Raw genomic sequence first — 16,701 nt, forward strand, 5'->3', positions numbered from 1 at the left:
AAAATGAATGGGAATTTGACTTGTTCGTTGGGATTAAATTTCGTGTATTAACAACTACGAAATCCACAAAAATTAGTCCGCCACGAATATTAATGATTACACAATAATTGACAGGTATTCTATGTTGTAGTAAAAGTTGCCGCTATTATCCTTATTTGAACGAAACGTCCTTACATAATTAACAGGGAATCAGTGTTGTGGCAGAAGTTGCCTGTATTATCATTATGTGAACAAAATATCCTAATATGTTTGATAGGCAGTCATTGAATGAAAAGGCCTAATATAATTAGCAGCGAATCTATGCTGTGGCAAAATTAGACTATCTTATTGTGTGAATGAACAGTTTTCATATAATTGACAGAAATAAGGACAAAGATTCTGAAAGAGCTGTATTCTAAGAAACCAACGTCCACAGATAGAATAAACACCAAAGTTTGACTTTGGATATTTTTTTTATTTGCTAAGTATATTTAGCTTACCTGAGCCAAAGGCTCATGCTGAGCTTTTGTGACCGCTCAATGTCTGTTGTGGGTCATGGGTTGTGCGTCCGTCAACAATTTCTAAAAAAATCTTCTTGAAAACCACTGGGCCGAATTACATCAAACTTCACAGGAATGATCCTTGGGTGGCCCCCTTGTTCAAAGAATTGAATTCCATGCAGAACTCTGGTTGCCATGGTATTAAAAATCTTCTTGTCCAAAACCACAAGCCGTAGAGCCTTGATATTTGGCATTTTACATCGTCTTATGGTCCTCTATGAAGATTGTTCAAATTGAGGGTCACAAGTTTTGACTTAAATAGGAAAAAACTTTAAAAACCTTCTTGTCTAAAACCACAAGACCTAGGCCTTTGATATTTGGTATGTAGCATTGCCTTGTGGTCTTCGATAAAAATTATTCAAATTATAACCCTGGGGTGAAAAGAGGCCCTGTCCCGGGGGTCTCTAGTTTCACATAGACTTGTATAGGAAAAACTAAAAATCTTCTTGCCTGAAATTGCAAGGTCTAGGTTTTTGATATTTGGTATGTTGCATTTCCTTGTGGTCCTCTACCAAAATTGTTCAAATGGTGCCCCTGGGGTGAAAGAGGCCCTGCCCTTTGGGTCCCAAATTTAACATTAGACTTACAAAAATCTTCTTGTCTGAAAGTTCAAGGCCTAGGCCTTTGATATTTGGTATGTAGCATTGCCTAGTGGATCTCTAACAAGATTGTTCAAATCATGCCCCTGGGGGTCACTATATAATGAGTTATATAGGAATAAATACCTCAAAAATTATCAGATCATATTTCCTAGACTGTTTAAATGTAATTACAGTACCTGATGATCAAAAGCGATTAGGCGTCACTTGACTCTGACCTTGACCTACTGACCTACTCTCTTTTTAGCTCACCTGTCATCGCGCGGTGTCCGTCGTGCGTGCGTCAGTGCGTGCGTCCGTGCGTGCGTCCGTAAACTTTTGCTTGTGACCACTCTAGAGGTCACATTTTTCATGGGATCTTTATGAAAGTTGGTCAGACTGTTCATCTTGATGATATCTAGGTCAAGTTCGAAACTGGGTCACGTGCCTTCAAAAACTAGGTCAGTAGGTCTAAAAATAGAAAAACCTTGTGACCTCTCTAGAGGCCATATATTTCACAAGATCTTCATAAAAATTGGTCAGAATGTTCACCTTGATGATATCTAGGTCAAGTTCGAAACTGGGTCACGTGCCTTCAAAAACTAGGTCAGTAGGTCTAAAAATAGAAAAACCTTGTGACCTCTCTAGAGGTCATATATTTCATAAGATCTTCATGTAAATTGGTCAGAATGTTCACCTTGATGATATCTAGGTCAAGTTCGAAACTGGGTCACGTGCCATCAAAAACTAGGTCAGTAGGTCAAATAATAGAAAAACCTTGTGACCTCTCTAAAGGCCATATTTTTCATGGGATCTGTATGAAAGTTGGTTTGAATGTTCGTCTTGATGATATCTAGGTCAGGTTCGAAACTGGGTCACGTGCGGTCAAAAACTAGGTCAGTAGGTCTAAAAATAGAAAAAGCTTGTGACCTCTCTAGAGGCCATATATTTCATGAGATCTTCATGAAAAATGGTCAGAATGTTCACCTTGATGATATCTAGGTAAAGTTTGAAAGTGGGTCACGTGCCATCAAAAACTAGGTCAGTAGGTCAAATAATAGAAAAACCTTGTGACCTCTCTAGAGGCCATATTTTTTATGGGATCTGTATGAAAGTTGGTCTGAATGTTTATCTTGATGATATCTAGGTCAAGTTCGAAAGTGGGTCACATGCCTTCAAAAACTAGGTCAGTAGGTCAAATAATAGAAAAACCTTGTGACCTCTCTAAAGGCCATATTTTTCATGGGATCTGTATGAAAGTTGGTCTGAATGTTCATCTTGATGATATCTAGGTCAAGTTCGAAACAAGGTCATGTGCGGTCAAAAACTAGGTCAGTAGTTCTAAAAATAGAAAAACCTTGTTACCTCTCTAGAGGCCATACTTGTGAATGGATCTCCATAAAAATTGGTCAGAATGTTCACCTTGATGATATCTTGGTCAGATTTGAAACTGGGTCACATGCCTTAAAAAACTAGGTCAGTAGGTCAAATAATAAAAAAACCTTGTGACCTCTCTAGAGGCCATACTTTTCATGGGATCTGTATGAAAGTTGGTCTGAATGTTCATCTTGATGATATCTAGGTCAAGTTTGAAACTGGGTCAACTGCGGTCAAAAACTAGGTCAGTAGGTCTAAAATTATTAAAATCTTTTGACTTCTCTAGAGGCCATATTTTTCAATGGATCTTCATGAAAATTGATCTGAATGTTAACCTTGATGATATCTAGGTCAGTTTCGAAACTGGGTCACGTGCGGTCAAAAACTAGGCCAGTAGGTATAAAAATAGAAAAACCTTGTGACCTCTCTAGAGGCCATATTTTTCATGAGATCTTCATGAAAATTAGTGAGAATGTTCACCTTGATGATATCTAGGTAAAGTTCAAAACAGGGTCACGTACCTTCGAAAACTAGGTCAAGAGGTCAAATAATAGAAAAACCTTGTGACCTCTCTAGAGACCATATTTTTCAATGGATCTTCATGAAAATTTGTCAGAATTTTTATCTTGATAATATCTAGGTCATGTTCAAAACTGGGTCACATGAGCTCAAAAACTAGGTCACTATGTCAAATAATAGAAAAAACGACGTCGTACTCAAAACTGGGTCATGTGGGAAGAGGTGAGCACTTCAGGACCATCATGGTCCTCTTTTTTTTTAAGGTACAGCTTTGAAATTTGGATGATGTACAGTTTTGCACACCAATCTTAAAACTGACTTTCAGTGACCATAAATGTTACCAACTGACCTACTATCTAATATTTTAGCATCAGTGTGCCATTTTAAATATGTGGCTCATATTACTCAGGTCATCATGACCCTCTTGTTTGAAAGTTAATTCTTGTTTAAGCTACGCTGGTGGCAGCAACTGCATTTCATGTACATATATCATTGTACCACAGTAAGTGTTATTTACGTGTGTGAAGAAGGAATGTGTCAGTATGAAAATGGTCAGGGTAGAATTCTGTTTTTGTAAAATTGTTAAGGTTTAATTCATTGTACTAAAAAGTGTGGTTCATATGGTATTGGATAAATCATGGTATAAACTTATACAATACACATACTAAAATTATATTGTTTCTAATGAATTTTTTTAACACTGAAATTATGCTTGAACAACAAAATAAGTTGCATTCAATTGGACTTATTCTTTGCCTTTTTTGCTCAACTGAGCCAAAGGCTCATGGTGAGCTTTTGTAATTGCTCAGTGTCCGTCGTGAGACATGTGTTGTGAGTCCATCAACATTTTCTAAAATAATCTTCTAGAAAACCATTGGGCAGAATTACACCAAAGTTCACAGGAATGATCCTTGGGTGGCCCCCTTTCAAAATTGTACAAAGAACAGCATTCATGTAGAACTCTGGTTGCCATGGCAACCAAAAGGAAAAACTTTAAAAATCTTCTTGTCCAAAACCTCAAGATGTAGAGCCTTGATATTTGGCATGTTTCATCATCTAGTGGTCCTCTATCAAAATTGTTCAAATTAATGTCATTTTGCAATTGAGAAGTTCTAATATACTTGACTAGGAATCTGTGTTATGGCAAAAGTTGCCTTTAATGTCATTTTGCAATTGAGAAGTTCTAATATATTTGACTAGGAATCTGTGTTACGGCAAAAGTTGCCAGAAATGTCATATTGCATTTGAAAATCCTAGTATAATTGACAGAGAATCTGTGTTGTGGCAATGGTGACCACTCATGTCATTATGCAGATGAAATGACATAATATAATTTAAAGAAGCAAGGACAAAGATCTGGTAGAAAGAGCAATCTTAAAAAAAAGCATCGTCCTCAGATTAAATGCACAGCAAAACTTGAAAGTGGATACCCTGACAGCCTCCTTACATACTCCCCCAAAACATCCCAATCAGTAAAGATCCTGGCAGCTTACTATTCTTCTGCACCAAAACATCCAAATTAATATTTACCTTGATAGCATATTTGTCTTCTCCTTCAAAACATCGTAATTAGTAATGACCCTAGCAGTGAGCTTTTCTTTGCCTCGCAAATGTCCTTATCAGTAAATACCCTGGCAGCATACTTTTCTTCACCTCCAAAACATCCCAATCACTATAGACCTTGCCCAGTAAAGACCCTTGCAGCATACTTTTTTTTTCTCCTCAAAAGCATCCCTATTAGTAAAGACCCTGGCAGCATACTTTTCATCTCTTCCAAAGCATCCCAGTTAGTAAAGACCTTTGCAGCCTACTTTTCTTCTCCAGAACTTCCCAATCGGTAAAGACCCTGCCAGTGTATTTTCCTCTCCCTCCAAAATATCCATATCAGTAAAGATCCTGGCAGTGTACTTTCCTTCTCCCCACAAACATCCCAATCAGTGAAGACCAGGCTGTGTACTTGTCTTCTCTTACTTTTCTCTTCCTCCAATGTATCCCAATCAATAAAGACACTGGCAGCTTACTTATCTTCCCTCCCACTATATCCCAGTTATTAAATTCCTTAGCAGGATATCTTTTCCCCGAAAATGCACCAGTTAGTTTAGATCCTGGCAGCTTTTCCTCTAAAACATTCCAATAAGTAAATCCCCTGGCAGCTTACTTTCTCCAAAGCATCCCAGTCAGTCCCTGACAGTGTACTTTTTTCCTTGAAAATGTTACAATCAACATTGACCCTTGCAGCTTGCTTTTCTTCTTTTCCAAAACATCCCAATCAGTAAAGGTGCTGGCAGCTAACTTTTCTTCACTCCCAACATATCCAAGTCAGTAAAAAACCTTGCAGGATATCTTTCCCCCAAAAATGTATACAATTCAAGCTTACTTTTGTATTCCAAAAGATTCCAATCAGTAAAGACACTGGCAGTTTACTTTTCTCCTCCTCCAAATCATTCCAATCGGTATAGACCCTGGCTGTGTTCTTTCCTTCTCCTCCAAACCGTCCCAATCAGTTAACAACCTTGATAGCCTCGATCCCTTCTCCTCCAAAACATTCCAATCAGTAAAGACCCTGGCAGCATACTTTCCTTCTCCAAAACATCCCAATCAGTGAAGACCCTGGCAGCTTACTTCTCTTCTTTTCCAAAACATTGCAATCAGTAAAGACCCTGGCCGGTTACTGTCCACATCCTCAAAACCATCCCAATCAGTAAAGACCCTGGCAGCTTACTTTCCACCTCCTTCAAACCATCTAAACCAGTAAAGATCCTGGCCTCTAAAACATCCCTATGATGTAAGACCCTGTCAGCATACTTTCCATCTTCTCCAAACCATCCCAATCAGTAAAGACCCTGGCAGTATATTTTCCATGTTCTCTAAAACACCCCAATTAGTAAAGACCCTGGCAGCTAAATTTCCACCAACTCCAAACCATCCCAATCAGTAAAGACCCTGGCAACATACTTTCCATCTCCTCTAAAATTTCCCAACCAGTAAAGACTCTGGCAGCTAACTTTCAATCTCTTCCAAATCAACCTAATCAGTAAAGACCCAGGCAGCATACTTTCAATCTCCTCTAAAACATCCCAATTAGATAAGACCCTTGGAGCAAACTTTCTGACTCCTCCAAACCATCCCAATCAGTAAAGACCCTGGCAGAATACTTTCCACCTAAAACCATCCCAAATCAGTAATGACCCTGGCAGCATATTTTCCATCTCGTCCAAAACATCCCAATCAGTAAAGATCCTGGCAGCTGACTTTCCACTTCCTCTAAAACATCCCAATCAGTTAAGACCTAGGCAGCTAACTTTCCACCTCCTCCAAACCATCCAGTTGGTAAAGACGCTGGCAGCATAATTTCCATCTCCTCTAGACCATCCTAATCAGTTAATACCCTGGCAGCATACTTTCCATTTCCTCTAAAACATCCCAATCAGTAAAAATCCTGGCAGCTTACTTTCCACCTCCTCCAAACCATACCATTCAGTAAAGGTCCTTGCAGCATACTTTCCATTTCTAAAACATCCCAATCAGTAAAGACCCTGGCAGCTAACTTTCCACCTCCTCCAAACCATCCCTATGAGTAAAGACACTGGCAGCTAACTTTCCACTTCCTCCAAACCATCTCAATCAGTATACACTGGCAGCTTACTCTCTACCTCCTCCAAACCATCCCAATCAGTAAAGACACTGCCAGCTTAATTTCCACCTCCTCCAAACCATCCCAATTAGTAAAGACACTGGCAGCTAACTTCCCACCTCCTCCTAAACAGCTCAATCAGTAAAAGCCCTGGTAGCTAGCTTTCCACCTTCTCAATACCATCCTAATCAGTAAAGACCCTGGCAGCTTACTTTCCACCTCCTCCAAACCATCCCAATTAGTGAAGACACTGACAGCTAACTTTCCATCTCCTTCAAACCATCCCAATTAGTAAAGACCCTGGCAGCATACTTTCCATCTCCTCCAAACCACCCCAATCAGTAAAGACCCTGGCAGCTAACTTTCCAACTCCTCCAAACCATCCCAATTAGTGAAGACCCTGGCAGCATACTTTTCATCTCCTCCAAACCATCCCAATCGGTAAAGACCCTGGCAGCTTACTTTCCACCTCCTCCAAACCATCCCTTTCAGTAAAGATCCTGGCAGCATACTTTCCATCTCTAAAACATCCCAATCAGCAAATACCCTGGAAGCTAAATTTCCACTTCCTCCAAACCATCCCAATCAGTAAAGACACTGGCAGCTTACTTTCCACCTCCTAAACAGTCCAATCAGTAAAGACCCTTGTAGCTAACTTTCCACCTCCTCTACCATCCCAATTAGTAAAGACCCTGGCAGCTAACTTTCCATCTCCTCTACCATCCCAATTAGTAAAGACCCTGGTAGCTAACTTTCCACCTCCTCTACCATCCCAATCAGTAAAGACCCTGGCAGCTTACTTTCCACCTCCTCTACCATCCCAATTAGTAAAGACCCTTGTAGCTAACTTTCCACCTCCTCTACCATCCCAATCAGTAAAGACCCTGGCAGCTTACTTTCCACCTCCTCTACCATCCCAATTAGTAAAGACCCTGGTAGCTAACTTTCCACCTCCTCTACCATCCCAATCAGTAAAGACACTGGCAGCTTACTTTCCACCTCCTAAACAGCCCAATCAGTAAAGACACTGGTAGCTAACTTTCCACCTCCTCTCAGTAAAGACCCTGGCAGCTTACTTTCCACCTCCTCTACCATCCCAATTAGTAAAGACCCTGGTAGCTAACTTTCCACCTCCTCTACCATCCCAATCAGTAAAGACACTGGCAGCTTACTTTCCACCTCCTAAACAGCCCAATCAGTAAAGACCGTGGTAGCTAACTTTCCACCTCCTCTACCATCCCAATTAGTAAAGACCCTGGTAGCTAACTTTCCACCTCCTCTACCATCCCAATTAGTAAAGACCCTGGCAGCTTACTTTCCATCTCCTCCAAATCATCCCAATTAGTAAAGGCCCTGGCAGCATACTTTCCATCTCCTCCAAACCATCTCAATCAGTAAATACCCGGCAGCATACTTTCCACCTCTTCCAAACCATCCGAATTAGTAAAGACACTGGCAGCATACTTTCCATCTCCTCCAAACCATCCCAATCAGTAAAGACCCGGGCAGCATACTTTCCACCTCCAAACCATCCCAATTAGTAAAGACCCTGGCAGCATACTTTCCATTTCCTCCAAACCATCCCAATCAGTAAAGACCTTGGCAGCTTACTTTCCATCTCCTCTAAACCATCCCAGTTAGTAAAGGCCCTGGCAGCTAACTTTCCACCTCCTCCAAACCATCCCATTTAGTAAAGACCCAGGCAGCATACTTTCCACCTCCTCCAAACCATCCCAATCAGTAAAGACCCTGACAGCTTACTTTCCACCTCCTCCAAACCATCCTAATTAGTAAAGACCCTGGCAGCATACTTTTCATCTCCTCCAAACCATCCCAATCAGTAAAGACCGTGGCAGCTTACTTTCCACCTCCTCCAAACCATCCCAATTAGTAAAGATCCTGGAAGGTTACTTTGCATCTCCTCCAAAACTTCCCAATCATTTAAAACCTTGGCAGCCTTGATCCCTTTTCCTCCAAACCATCCCAATCAGTAAAGACCCTGGCAGCATACTTTCCTTCTCCAAAACATCCCAATCAGTGAAGACCCTGGAAGCTTACTTCTCTTCTTTTCCAAAACATTGCAATCAGTAAAGACCCTGGCCGGTTACTGTCCACCTTGAAACCATCCCAATCAGTAAAGACCCTGGCAGCTAACTTTCCACCTCCTCCAAACCATCTGAATAAGATTCTGGCCTCCTCTAAAACATCCCCATGATTTAAGACCCTGGCAGCATATTACCATCTCCTCCAAACCATCCCAATCAGTAAAGACCCTGGCAGTATATTTTCCATGTTCTCTTAAACACCCCAATTAGTAAAGACCCTGGCAGCTAACTTTCCACCTCCTCCAAACCATCACAATCAGTAAAGACCCTGGCAACATACTTTCAATCTCCTCTAAAACATCCCAATTAGTTAAGACCCTTGTAGCTAATTTTCTGACTCCTCCATACCATCCCAATCAGTAAAGACCCTGGCAGCATACCTTCCACCTAAAACCATCCCAAATCAGTAATGACCCTGTCAGCATACTTCCATCTCCTCCAAAACATCCCAATCAGTAAAGATCCTGGCAGCTAACTTTCCATTTCCTTTAAAACATCCCAATCAGTTAAAATCCTGGCAGCTTACTTTCCACCTCCTCCAAACCATCCCTTTCAGTAAAGATCCTGGCAGCACACTTTCCATCTCTAAAACATCCCAATCAGCAAAGACCCTGGCAGCTAACTTTCCACCTCCTCCAAACCATCCCAATGAGTAAAGATAGGCATAGGAAAAAGAGATCAATATAATTGCACCTTTACTAATCCTACCAGGTGTTCTGTATTACAAAAGTGCTTCTATTGTGACATTTTGATACAAGCAAAACTGTATTATCTGCACTATAAAATACTTACTGGTATTTCATTTTATTATCGGCCTGTTAAAAGTTAATTTTTACCATAAGTAAGTTGACAAAATCATAGGAACCAGTGATTCAGGGGTAAATCAAACACATATTAATAAATCCTAAACGATTTTGTTGTGCAAAAATGTATAATATTGTGTCTTAAACCGTTTTCGTTTTCTTCTCTATTGTGTAATTGCAAGGGAAGTAAACTAATAGATATCTCTGCTTTAAAGTACTAGCCCAAGGCAAGAGTTGACATTCTTTGCGGATCACAACTTTGAATTAAATATTAAAATTTCTGTTATTGATATTAGCAAAACTATCATACATTGCACAATTGTGAAATCATTTTTGTTAATTTCAAGGACTTGGAAATCAATTTCTAGACTTTATTTAATGTATTTCTGTCAATGAAAATGTTAGGGTCTATCTCTAGTAAAGACACTGGCAGCTAACTTTCCACCTCCTCCTAAACAGCCCAATCAGTAAAGATCCTGGTAGCTCACTTTCCACCTCTTCCAATTAGTAAAGACCCTGACAGCTTACTTTCCACTTCCTCCAAACCATCCCAGTTAGTAAAGACCCTGGCAGCTAACTTTCCACCTCCTCCAAACCATCCGAATTAGTAAAGACCCGGGCAGCTTACTTTCCACCTCTTCCGAACCATCCCAATTAGTAAAGACCCTGGCAGCTTACTTTCCATCTCCTCCAAACCATCCCAGTTAGTAAAGACCCTGACAGCTTACTTTCCATCTCCTCCAAACCATCCCAATTAGTAAAGACCCTGGCAGCATACTTTTCATCTCCTCCAAACCATCCCAATCAGTAAAGACCCTGGCAGCATACATGGCATCTCCTCCAAAACTTCCTAATCAGTATAGAGCCTGGCAGCTAACTTTCCACCTCATCCAAACCATCCCAATCAATAAAGATGCTGGCAGCATACCTTCTGTCTCCTCTAAACCGTCCAAATCAGTAAAAACCCTGGCAGCTAACTTTTCACCTCCTCCAAACCATCCCAATTAGTAAAGACACTGCATACTTTCAATCTCCTCTGAAAGATCAGTGAAGACCCTGGCGGCTAGTTTTCCGACTCCTCCAAACCATCTCAATCAGTAAAGACCCTGGCAGCAAACTTTCCATCTGCTCCAAAACATCCTGATCAGTAAAGACCCTGGCAGCTAACCTTCAACCTTTTCCAAGGCATCCCAATCAGTAAAGACCCTGGCAGCTGAGTTTCCGTCTCCTTTAAACCATCCCAATCATTTAAAACCCTGGTATCTTACTTTTGATTTCCTCGTAAACATCCCAATCAGTAAAACCCCAGTAAGCTAACTTTCCACCACCTCCAAACCATCCCTATCAGTGAAGAACTTGGCAGTATACTTTCCATTTCCTCTAAAACATCCCAAGCAGTTAAGATCCAGGCAGCTTACTTTACGACTCCTCTAAACCACCCCAATCATTAAAGACCCTAGCAGCTAACTTTCCACCTCCTCCAAACCATCCCAATCAGTAAAGACCCTGGCAGCATGCTTTCCATCTCCTCCAAAACATCCCAATCAGTTAAGGTCCTGGCAGCTAACTTTTCACCTCCTCTAAAGCATTCCAATGAGTTAAGACCCTGGCAGCTAACTTTCCACCTCCTTCAAACCATCCCAACCCAGCTAGGAAAATATATGGGACACATAAGGGCCCCTTATTGTTTTCTATATGGGGCCCACATGGGCAGCCCATACGTGGCTTACATGGGATTTGCAAATGGGATTGGCATGAGTCCCACATGGGCTTCAATATAGGACCCATATTGGTCTGATTTGAGACCCACAGGAGACCTATGTGAGCAATCTGTATGGGCCCCACATGGGCTATCTATATGGGTCCCTTGTGGTGTTTGGAACTGGGTTACTTATAGGTCCCTTATGGGCTATCGATAATGGTAGGTTTCGTAACATTGTAGCTGCCCATGTAGTCACTTCCGTAACACTATGGACGGTTTTATTCTCTTGATCTGTTGCACCTTCAACACACTTCATCACATATTCTTTAGAAAGGCATTCTGTAAAGTGGAAAAAAAGTAATGTCAGTCTGAGCTCATGTCTATAACAATTATGACTATTTGCCAAATATCATGATATAAATGCAAGCATTTACACGCAATTGAGAGATAGATTTGTACAGAACAAGAAAAAGGGTATTAACATGTCATGAAAGTATAATGAAATGCTTTTTAGACTTTGGACAAACAAGATACATTTGTCCAGACCAAGCCCAGATATAGCCCATAAGGGTACCATATAGGCTTGTTCACAAGGGTCATGAAAACTCATGAAAAACAATTTTTCAGCGTATTTATCAAAGTCTGTTCCTCGATTTTAACAAAAAAAAACACTTCATTTAGCTATTTATAATGTTTAAAACTCTTTTCTGTTTAAGAACTGCTAAAAGTCCTTGCTGAATTGTTATATCTATCAACAACACAACTATGTTGCCATTATGGACCTTATCCTATTCAAAATTGCGCCCAATTCAAATAATCTCACGAGATTTCGTTTTATTTTTAAATTTCCTTTTTATGTTAAATTCAGTGTATACAATAACAAGTTAACATATGATTGTTAAACAAAAGACCGCCTTTAATTTGTTCAGTCTTATACAAAAGTTAATAAATTAGTGGCTTTGTGTATAGCAAACTGGCTTTTCTCAATGAAAGATACAGATATGAGTTGATAGATCATAAGAACTGTTATCTCTATTAAGGCTGTGAATTTTCCTGGTACAATACCATTAGAAAGATCTAAAACAGTAGAAGAGATGAGGGTAAAGCTAGGTAATGGTGATCCAAAAAGTAAGGCAGAAATGCTGATGTCAAGATTAATAGATAGACCAGCAAACTCACAGGTATAGTAGCACATCTTTTCTGTCTGCAGTATACATCTTGTAAAAAAGTTACTAGATTCTAAGAAGTTACTGATAATAGAATAAAGCAGTGCAGAAATCATAGGCTTGTAAGAATGTCTTACACTTGTAGATCATTTGTCAGGTGTAGTTAAATAGTAAAAAAAAAATTGCAGCTTTGTTCTTTAATTTATAAAAACATCCAACTTTTGATACTTTTGGCTTAAAAGTTTTAAAAAAAATAATATGAGAAATGTTTAAATTTATCTTCCATAATCAGTCAAGCTAGAATGGCTTTAAATGATGATGAGTAGCTATATATATATATATATATATATATCACTTAATTCATTTGTTTAGTTAAATAGTAACAGGCTTGAGTACTTCTTTTTAGCTCATCTGATTTTTTGAACAAAAATAATGAGTTATTGTCATCACTTGAGCGGTTGTCAGCGTCGGCGTTGCCTGGTTAAGTTTTTTGTTTAGGTCAGCTTTTCTCCTAATCTATCAAAGCTATTGCTTTGAAACTTGGAATACTTGTTCACCATCATAAGCTGACCCTGTATAGCAAGAAACATAACTCCGTCTTGCTTTTTGCAAGATTTATGGCCCCTTTTGTACTTAGAAAATATCAGATTTCTTGGTTAAGTTTTATGTTTAGGTCAACTTTTCTCCTAAACTATCAAAGCTATTGCTTTGAAACTTGGAATACTTGTTCACCATCATAAGCAGACCCTGTACATCAAGAAACATAACTTCATCTTACTTTTTGCAAGATTTATTGCCCCTTTTGGACTTAGAAAATCAGTTTTCTTGGTTAAGTTTTATGTTTAGGTCAGCTTTTATCCTAAACGATCAAAGCTATTGCTTTAAAACTTGCAACACTTGTTCACCATCATAAGTTGACCCTGTACAGCAAGAAACAAAACTCCGTCCTGCTTTTTGCAAGATTTATGGCCCCTTTTGGACTTAGAAAATATCAGATTTCTTGGTTAAGTTTTATGTTTAGGTCAACTTTTTCTCTTAAACTATCAAAGCTTTTGCTTTGAAACTTGCAACACTTGTTCATCATCATAAGCTGACCCGGTACAGCACGCAACATAATTCCATCCTGCTTTTTGCAATAATTATTGCCCCTTTTGGACTTAGAAAATCATTTTCTTGGTTGAGTATTATGTTTAAGTCAACTTTTCTCATAAACTGTCAAAGCTATTGCTTTGAAACTTGCAACAGTGTTTCACCATCATAAGTGGACACTGTACATCAAGAAACATAACTCTATACTGCTTTTTGCAAGAATGATGGCCCTTTTTAGACTTAGAAAATCATGGGTAGGACAATATTTCTATTACACAAAAAAAATCAGATGAGCGTCAGCACCCGCAAGGCGGTGCTCTTGTTTTTCATGGGGATGAGGGGCGGGGAGGAGGAATTTTACCAACTTTTTCATAGCAATATCAAAAACAAGTCATCAGGCATTGTTATGTGGTATGTTCTTTTGTGGAAACTTGTTCTTCAACAGAAGTAAAATAAACAAGAATGATATTAATGAATCTATGTACAGGTGCTGAGGATGGTCAATCCAATGATGCGTAAAATACCAGCTCCAGGTAGAGAAGGAATTGAGAAGAAAAAGGGCACTAGCGCTCCTGTTACACATTCACAGGAAAAGGTAAAACAATATTTAGTAAATACTGTGATATCACTTCATTTAATTTCATTGGTACTATATTCCATGTTTTAGGCTAAAACGGCTATTTCACGGGGATGTGAATTTGGTGGATTTCAAAGCTTCAATATGAAATGAAAGGAATTGGGATTTACATAGTCGTGACATCATGAAAATTAGTCCACTGAGTATTACCGTATTTTACCTAAGTGTTGAGACAGCATAAAATAATTATTTTTTTCACTGTCCCAAGACTTATTTCCCGAAAAATAATTATTTTGAAAAGTGTCCCAAAAATATGGACACAACAATCATCATCGGGTAACATCCTCCACCCACCCGTGTTGAAAGCGAAAAAAAATGTTAACGATTATCGGTAATTATTCTATTCCTAAACACAGTGGCCTTGTTTTCATCATCAATTAACACCCCCTCAAAGAGCTAAAAGAAGTGTGTCGGTATCATGACATTAGAAGTGGAGATCAAAGCAGTATAGTTTCCCCGAGATTTTCATGGCATTACGTCATGTTTTCGCGCCATGTTGCACATCACTGTTTGATCGTACCGCGCCTCGGTTCTTTAAAGTGCTGAGAAGTAGATCTAGTGTTGTAAAAATCAATAAAAAAAAGCTTCTGTTTTAATTTGTTAAAGCAAATGTGCAGTATCCTTTATAAACTGACAGGTAAACGTGTCAAACTGTAATAGTGGATATCTTACCTCTGGGACCTATTTGCCCTCAAGGAAATTACAAAATGGTTTGAGAAGAATATCTTATTATAAAGTGTCTAGTCAAAAAATACATGTACATGTACAAAGATTCATTCAAAACTTATTTTAAAAAAACGCAACGACATTATTATTGTTTTTTTATCTCACCTGTCACATAGTGACAAGGTGAGCTTTTGTGATCACCCTTCATCCATCGTCAGTCCGTCCGTGTGTCCGTCCGTCTTGTGCGTCCGTGCGTCAACAATTTCTTGTCTGCACGATAATGGTTTCATTTATGATTTTATTTTACCAAACTTGTACACAACTTGTATCACCATAAGATCTCGGTTCCTTTCTTGAACTGGCCAGATCCCATTATAGGTTTCAGAGTTATGGCCCCTGAAAGGGCCAAAATTAGCTGTTTTGACCTTGTCTGCACAATTGCAGTTTATTTACGATTTGATTTTTACCAAACTGGCACACAACTTGTATCACCATAAGATCTTGGTTCCTTTCTTGAACTGGTCAGTTTCCATTATGGGTTCCAGAGTTATGGCCCCTGATAGGACCAGAACTAGCTATTTTGACCTTGTCTGCACAATAGCAGCTTCATTTATGATTTTATTTTAACCAAACTTGCACACAACTTGTATCACCATATGATCTTGGTTCCTTTCTTGAACTGGCCAGATTCCATTATGGGTTCCAGAGTTATGGCCCCTGAAAGGGTCAGAATTAGCTATTTTGACCTTGTCTGCACAATAGCAGCTTCATTTATGATTTGAATTTAATCAAACTTGCACAAAACTTGTGCCACCATAAGATCTTGGTTCCTTTCTTGAACCGGCCAGATCCCTTAATGGATTCCAGAGTTATGGCCCCTGAAAGGGCCAAAATTAGCTATTTTGACCTTGTCTGCACAATAGCAGCTTCATTTATGATTTGATTTTAACCAAACTTGCACAAAACTTGTATCACCATAAGATCTTGGTTCCTTTCTTGAACTGGCCAGATTCCTTCATGGGTTCCAGAGTTATGGCCCCTTAAAGGTCCAAAATTGGCTATTTTGGCTTTTGCAGCCGTATAGAGACTTCATTTATGGTTTTATTTGATACAAACTTCCAAAATATCTTCAACAACAATAATTTTTTGATTCCATGACAAATCAGATCCATTCGTAAGTTCCAGAGTTATTTTATATCTGATTACCTCCCCTGATTGTAATCAAAATGAATTTATATCAGTAAGTACTTATAGGACTTATTTGAAATTTCATTATTGTCATTAGTTGGACTGAGCCAATGAGGGTAGATAACTATGGACTGATTTTATGTCAAATTACGTCCCTTTATTTCAAATTCAAATGGGTATATCTCCATAACTAATGAAGATACTGATCTGAATGATCATTTATGTCAAAAGATTTATTTGGCAGATCCTTCTTTTGTTAACTTACAATCATTTTGTATTTTTAATTACTTCCCTTTTACGTTACTAAATAGCTTGTTTTTAGTAACTTTTTTATTTATTATTGGCCGTAGGGAAAACCCGAGACCACTTTTCTGTGGTACAACATGGATGGTACCTCCAATTTTTAGGTGTATTTTGACATATCTGTACCTTGTAAGATTTTTTTTTTCTTTTTGGTTTAATTTCTTCCCTTTGTTGTTCCTGTCCTTTGGACTTAGATATTTTTTCTGAGGACCTTCTTGTCCTCAAGTGCAATAATAACAGGTGAGCGATATAGGGCCATCATGGCCCTCTTGTTTTTGTTTTTTTAACCGCATTTTCTATTTACGTTCACGAGGTCACGTAACAGAAATCCGTTTTCCAAAAATCGTTTTACTTCATATTTTTAAATTGCTGCCGCTTTTTCATTATTTAAGATT

At 38.9% G+C, this 16,701-nt stretch overlaps 1 protein-coding gene across 4 annotated transcripts in view; it reads left to right on the forward strand.

Moving 5' to 3' along the window:
• The window catches only part of LOC123528107 (uncharacterized), a 63,226-nt gene that overhangs the window by 22,715 nt on the left and 23,810 nt on the right, over nt 1–16,701 (forward strand). For all 4 annotated transcript variants that reach the window (XM_053519357.1, XM_053519353.1, XM_053519348.1 and 1 more), the window contains 2 exons: nt 12,298–12,438; nt 14,000–14,107. In XM_053519357.1, coding sequence (XP_053375332.1) covers nt 12,298–12,438; nt 14,000–14,107 — 249 coding nt within the window. The remainder of the gene's footprint in view (nt 1–12,297; nt 12,439–13,999; nt 14,108–16,701) is intronic.

Source organism: Mercenaria mercenaria, chromosome 1, assembly GCF_021730395.1.
Source record: "Mercenaria mercenaria strain notata chromosome 1, MADL_Memer_1, whole genome shotgun sequence".
NCBI lineage: Eukaryota > Metazoa > Mollusca > Bivalvia > Venerida > Veneridae > Mercenaria > Mercenaria mercenaria.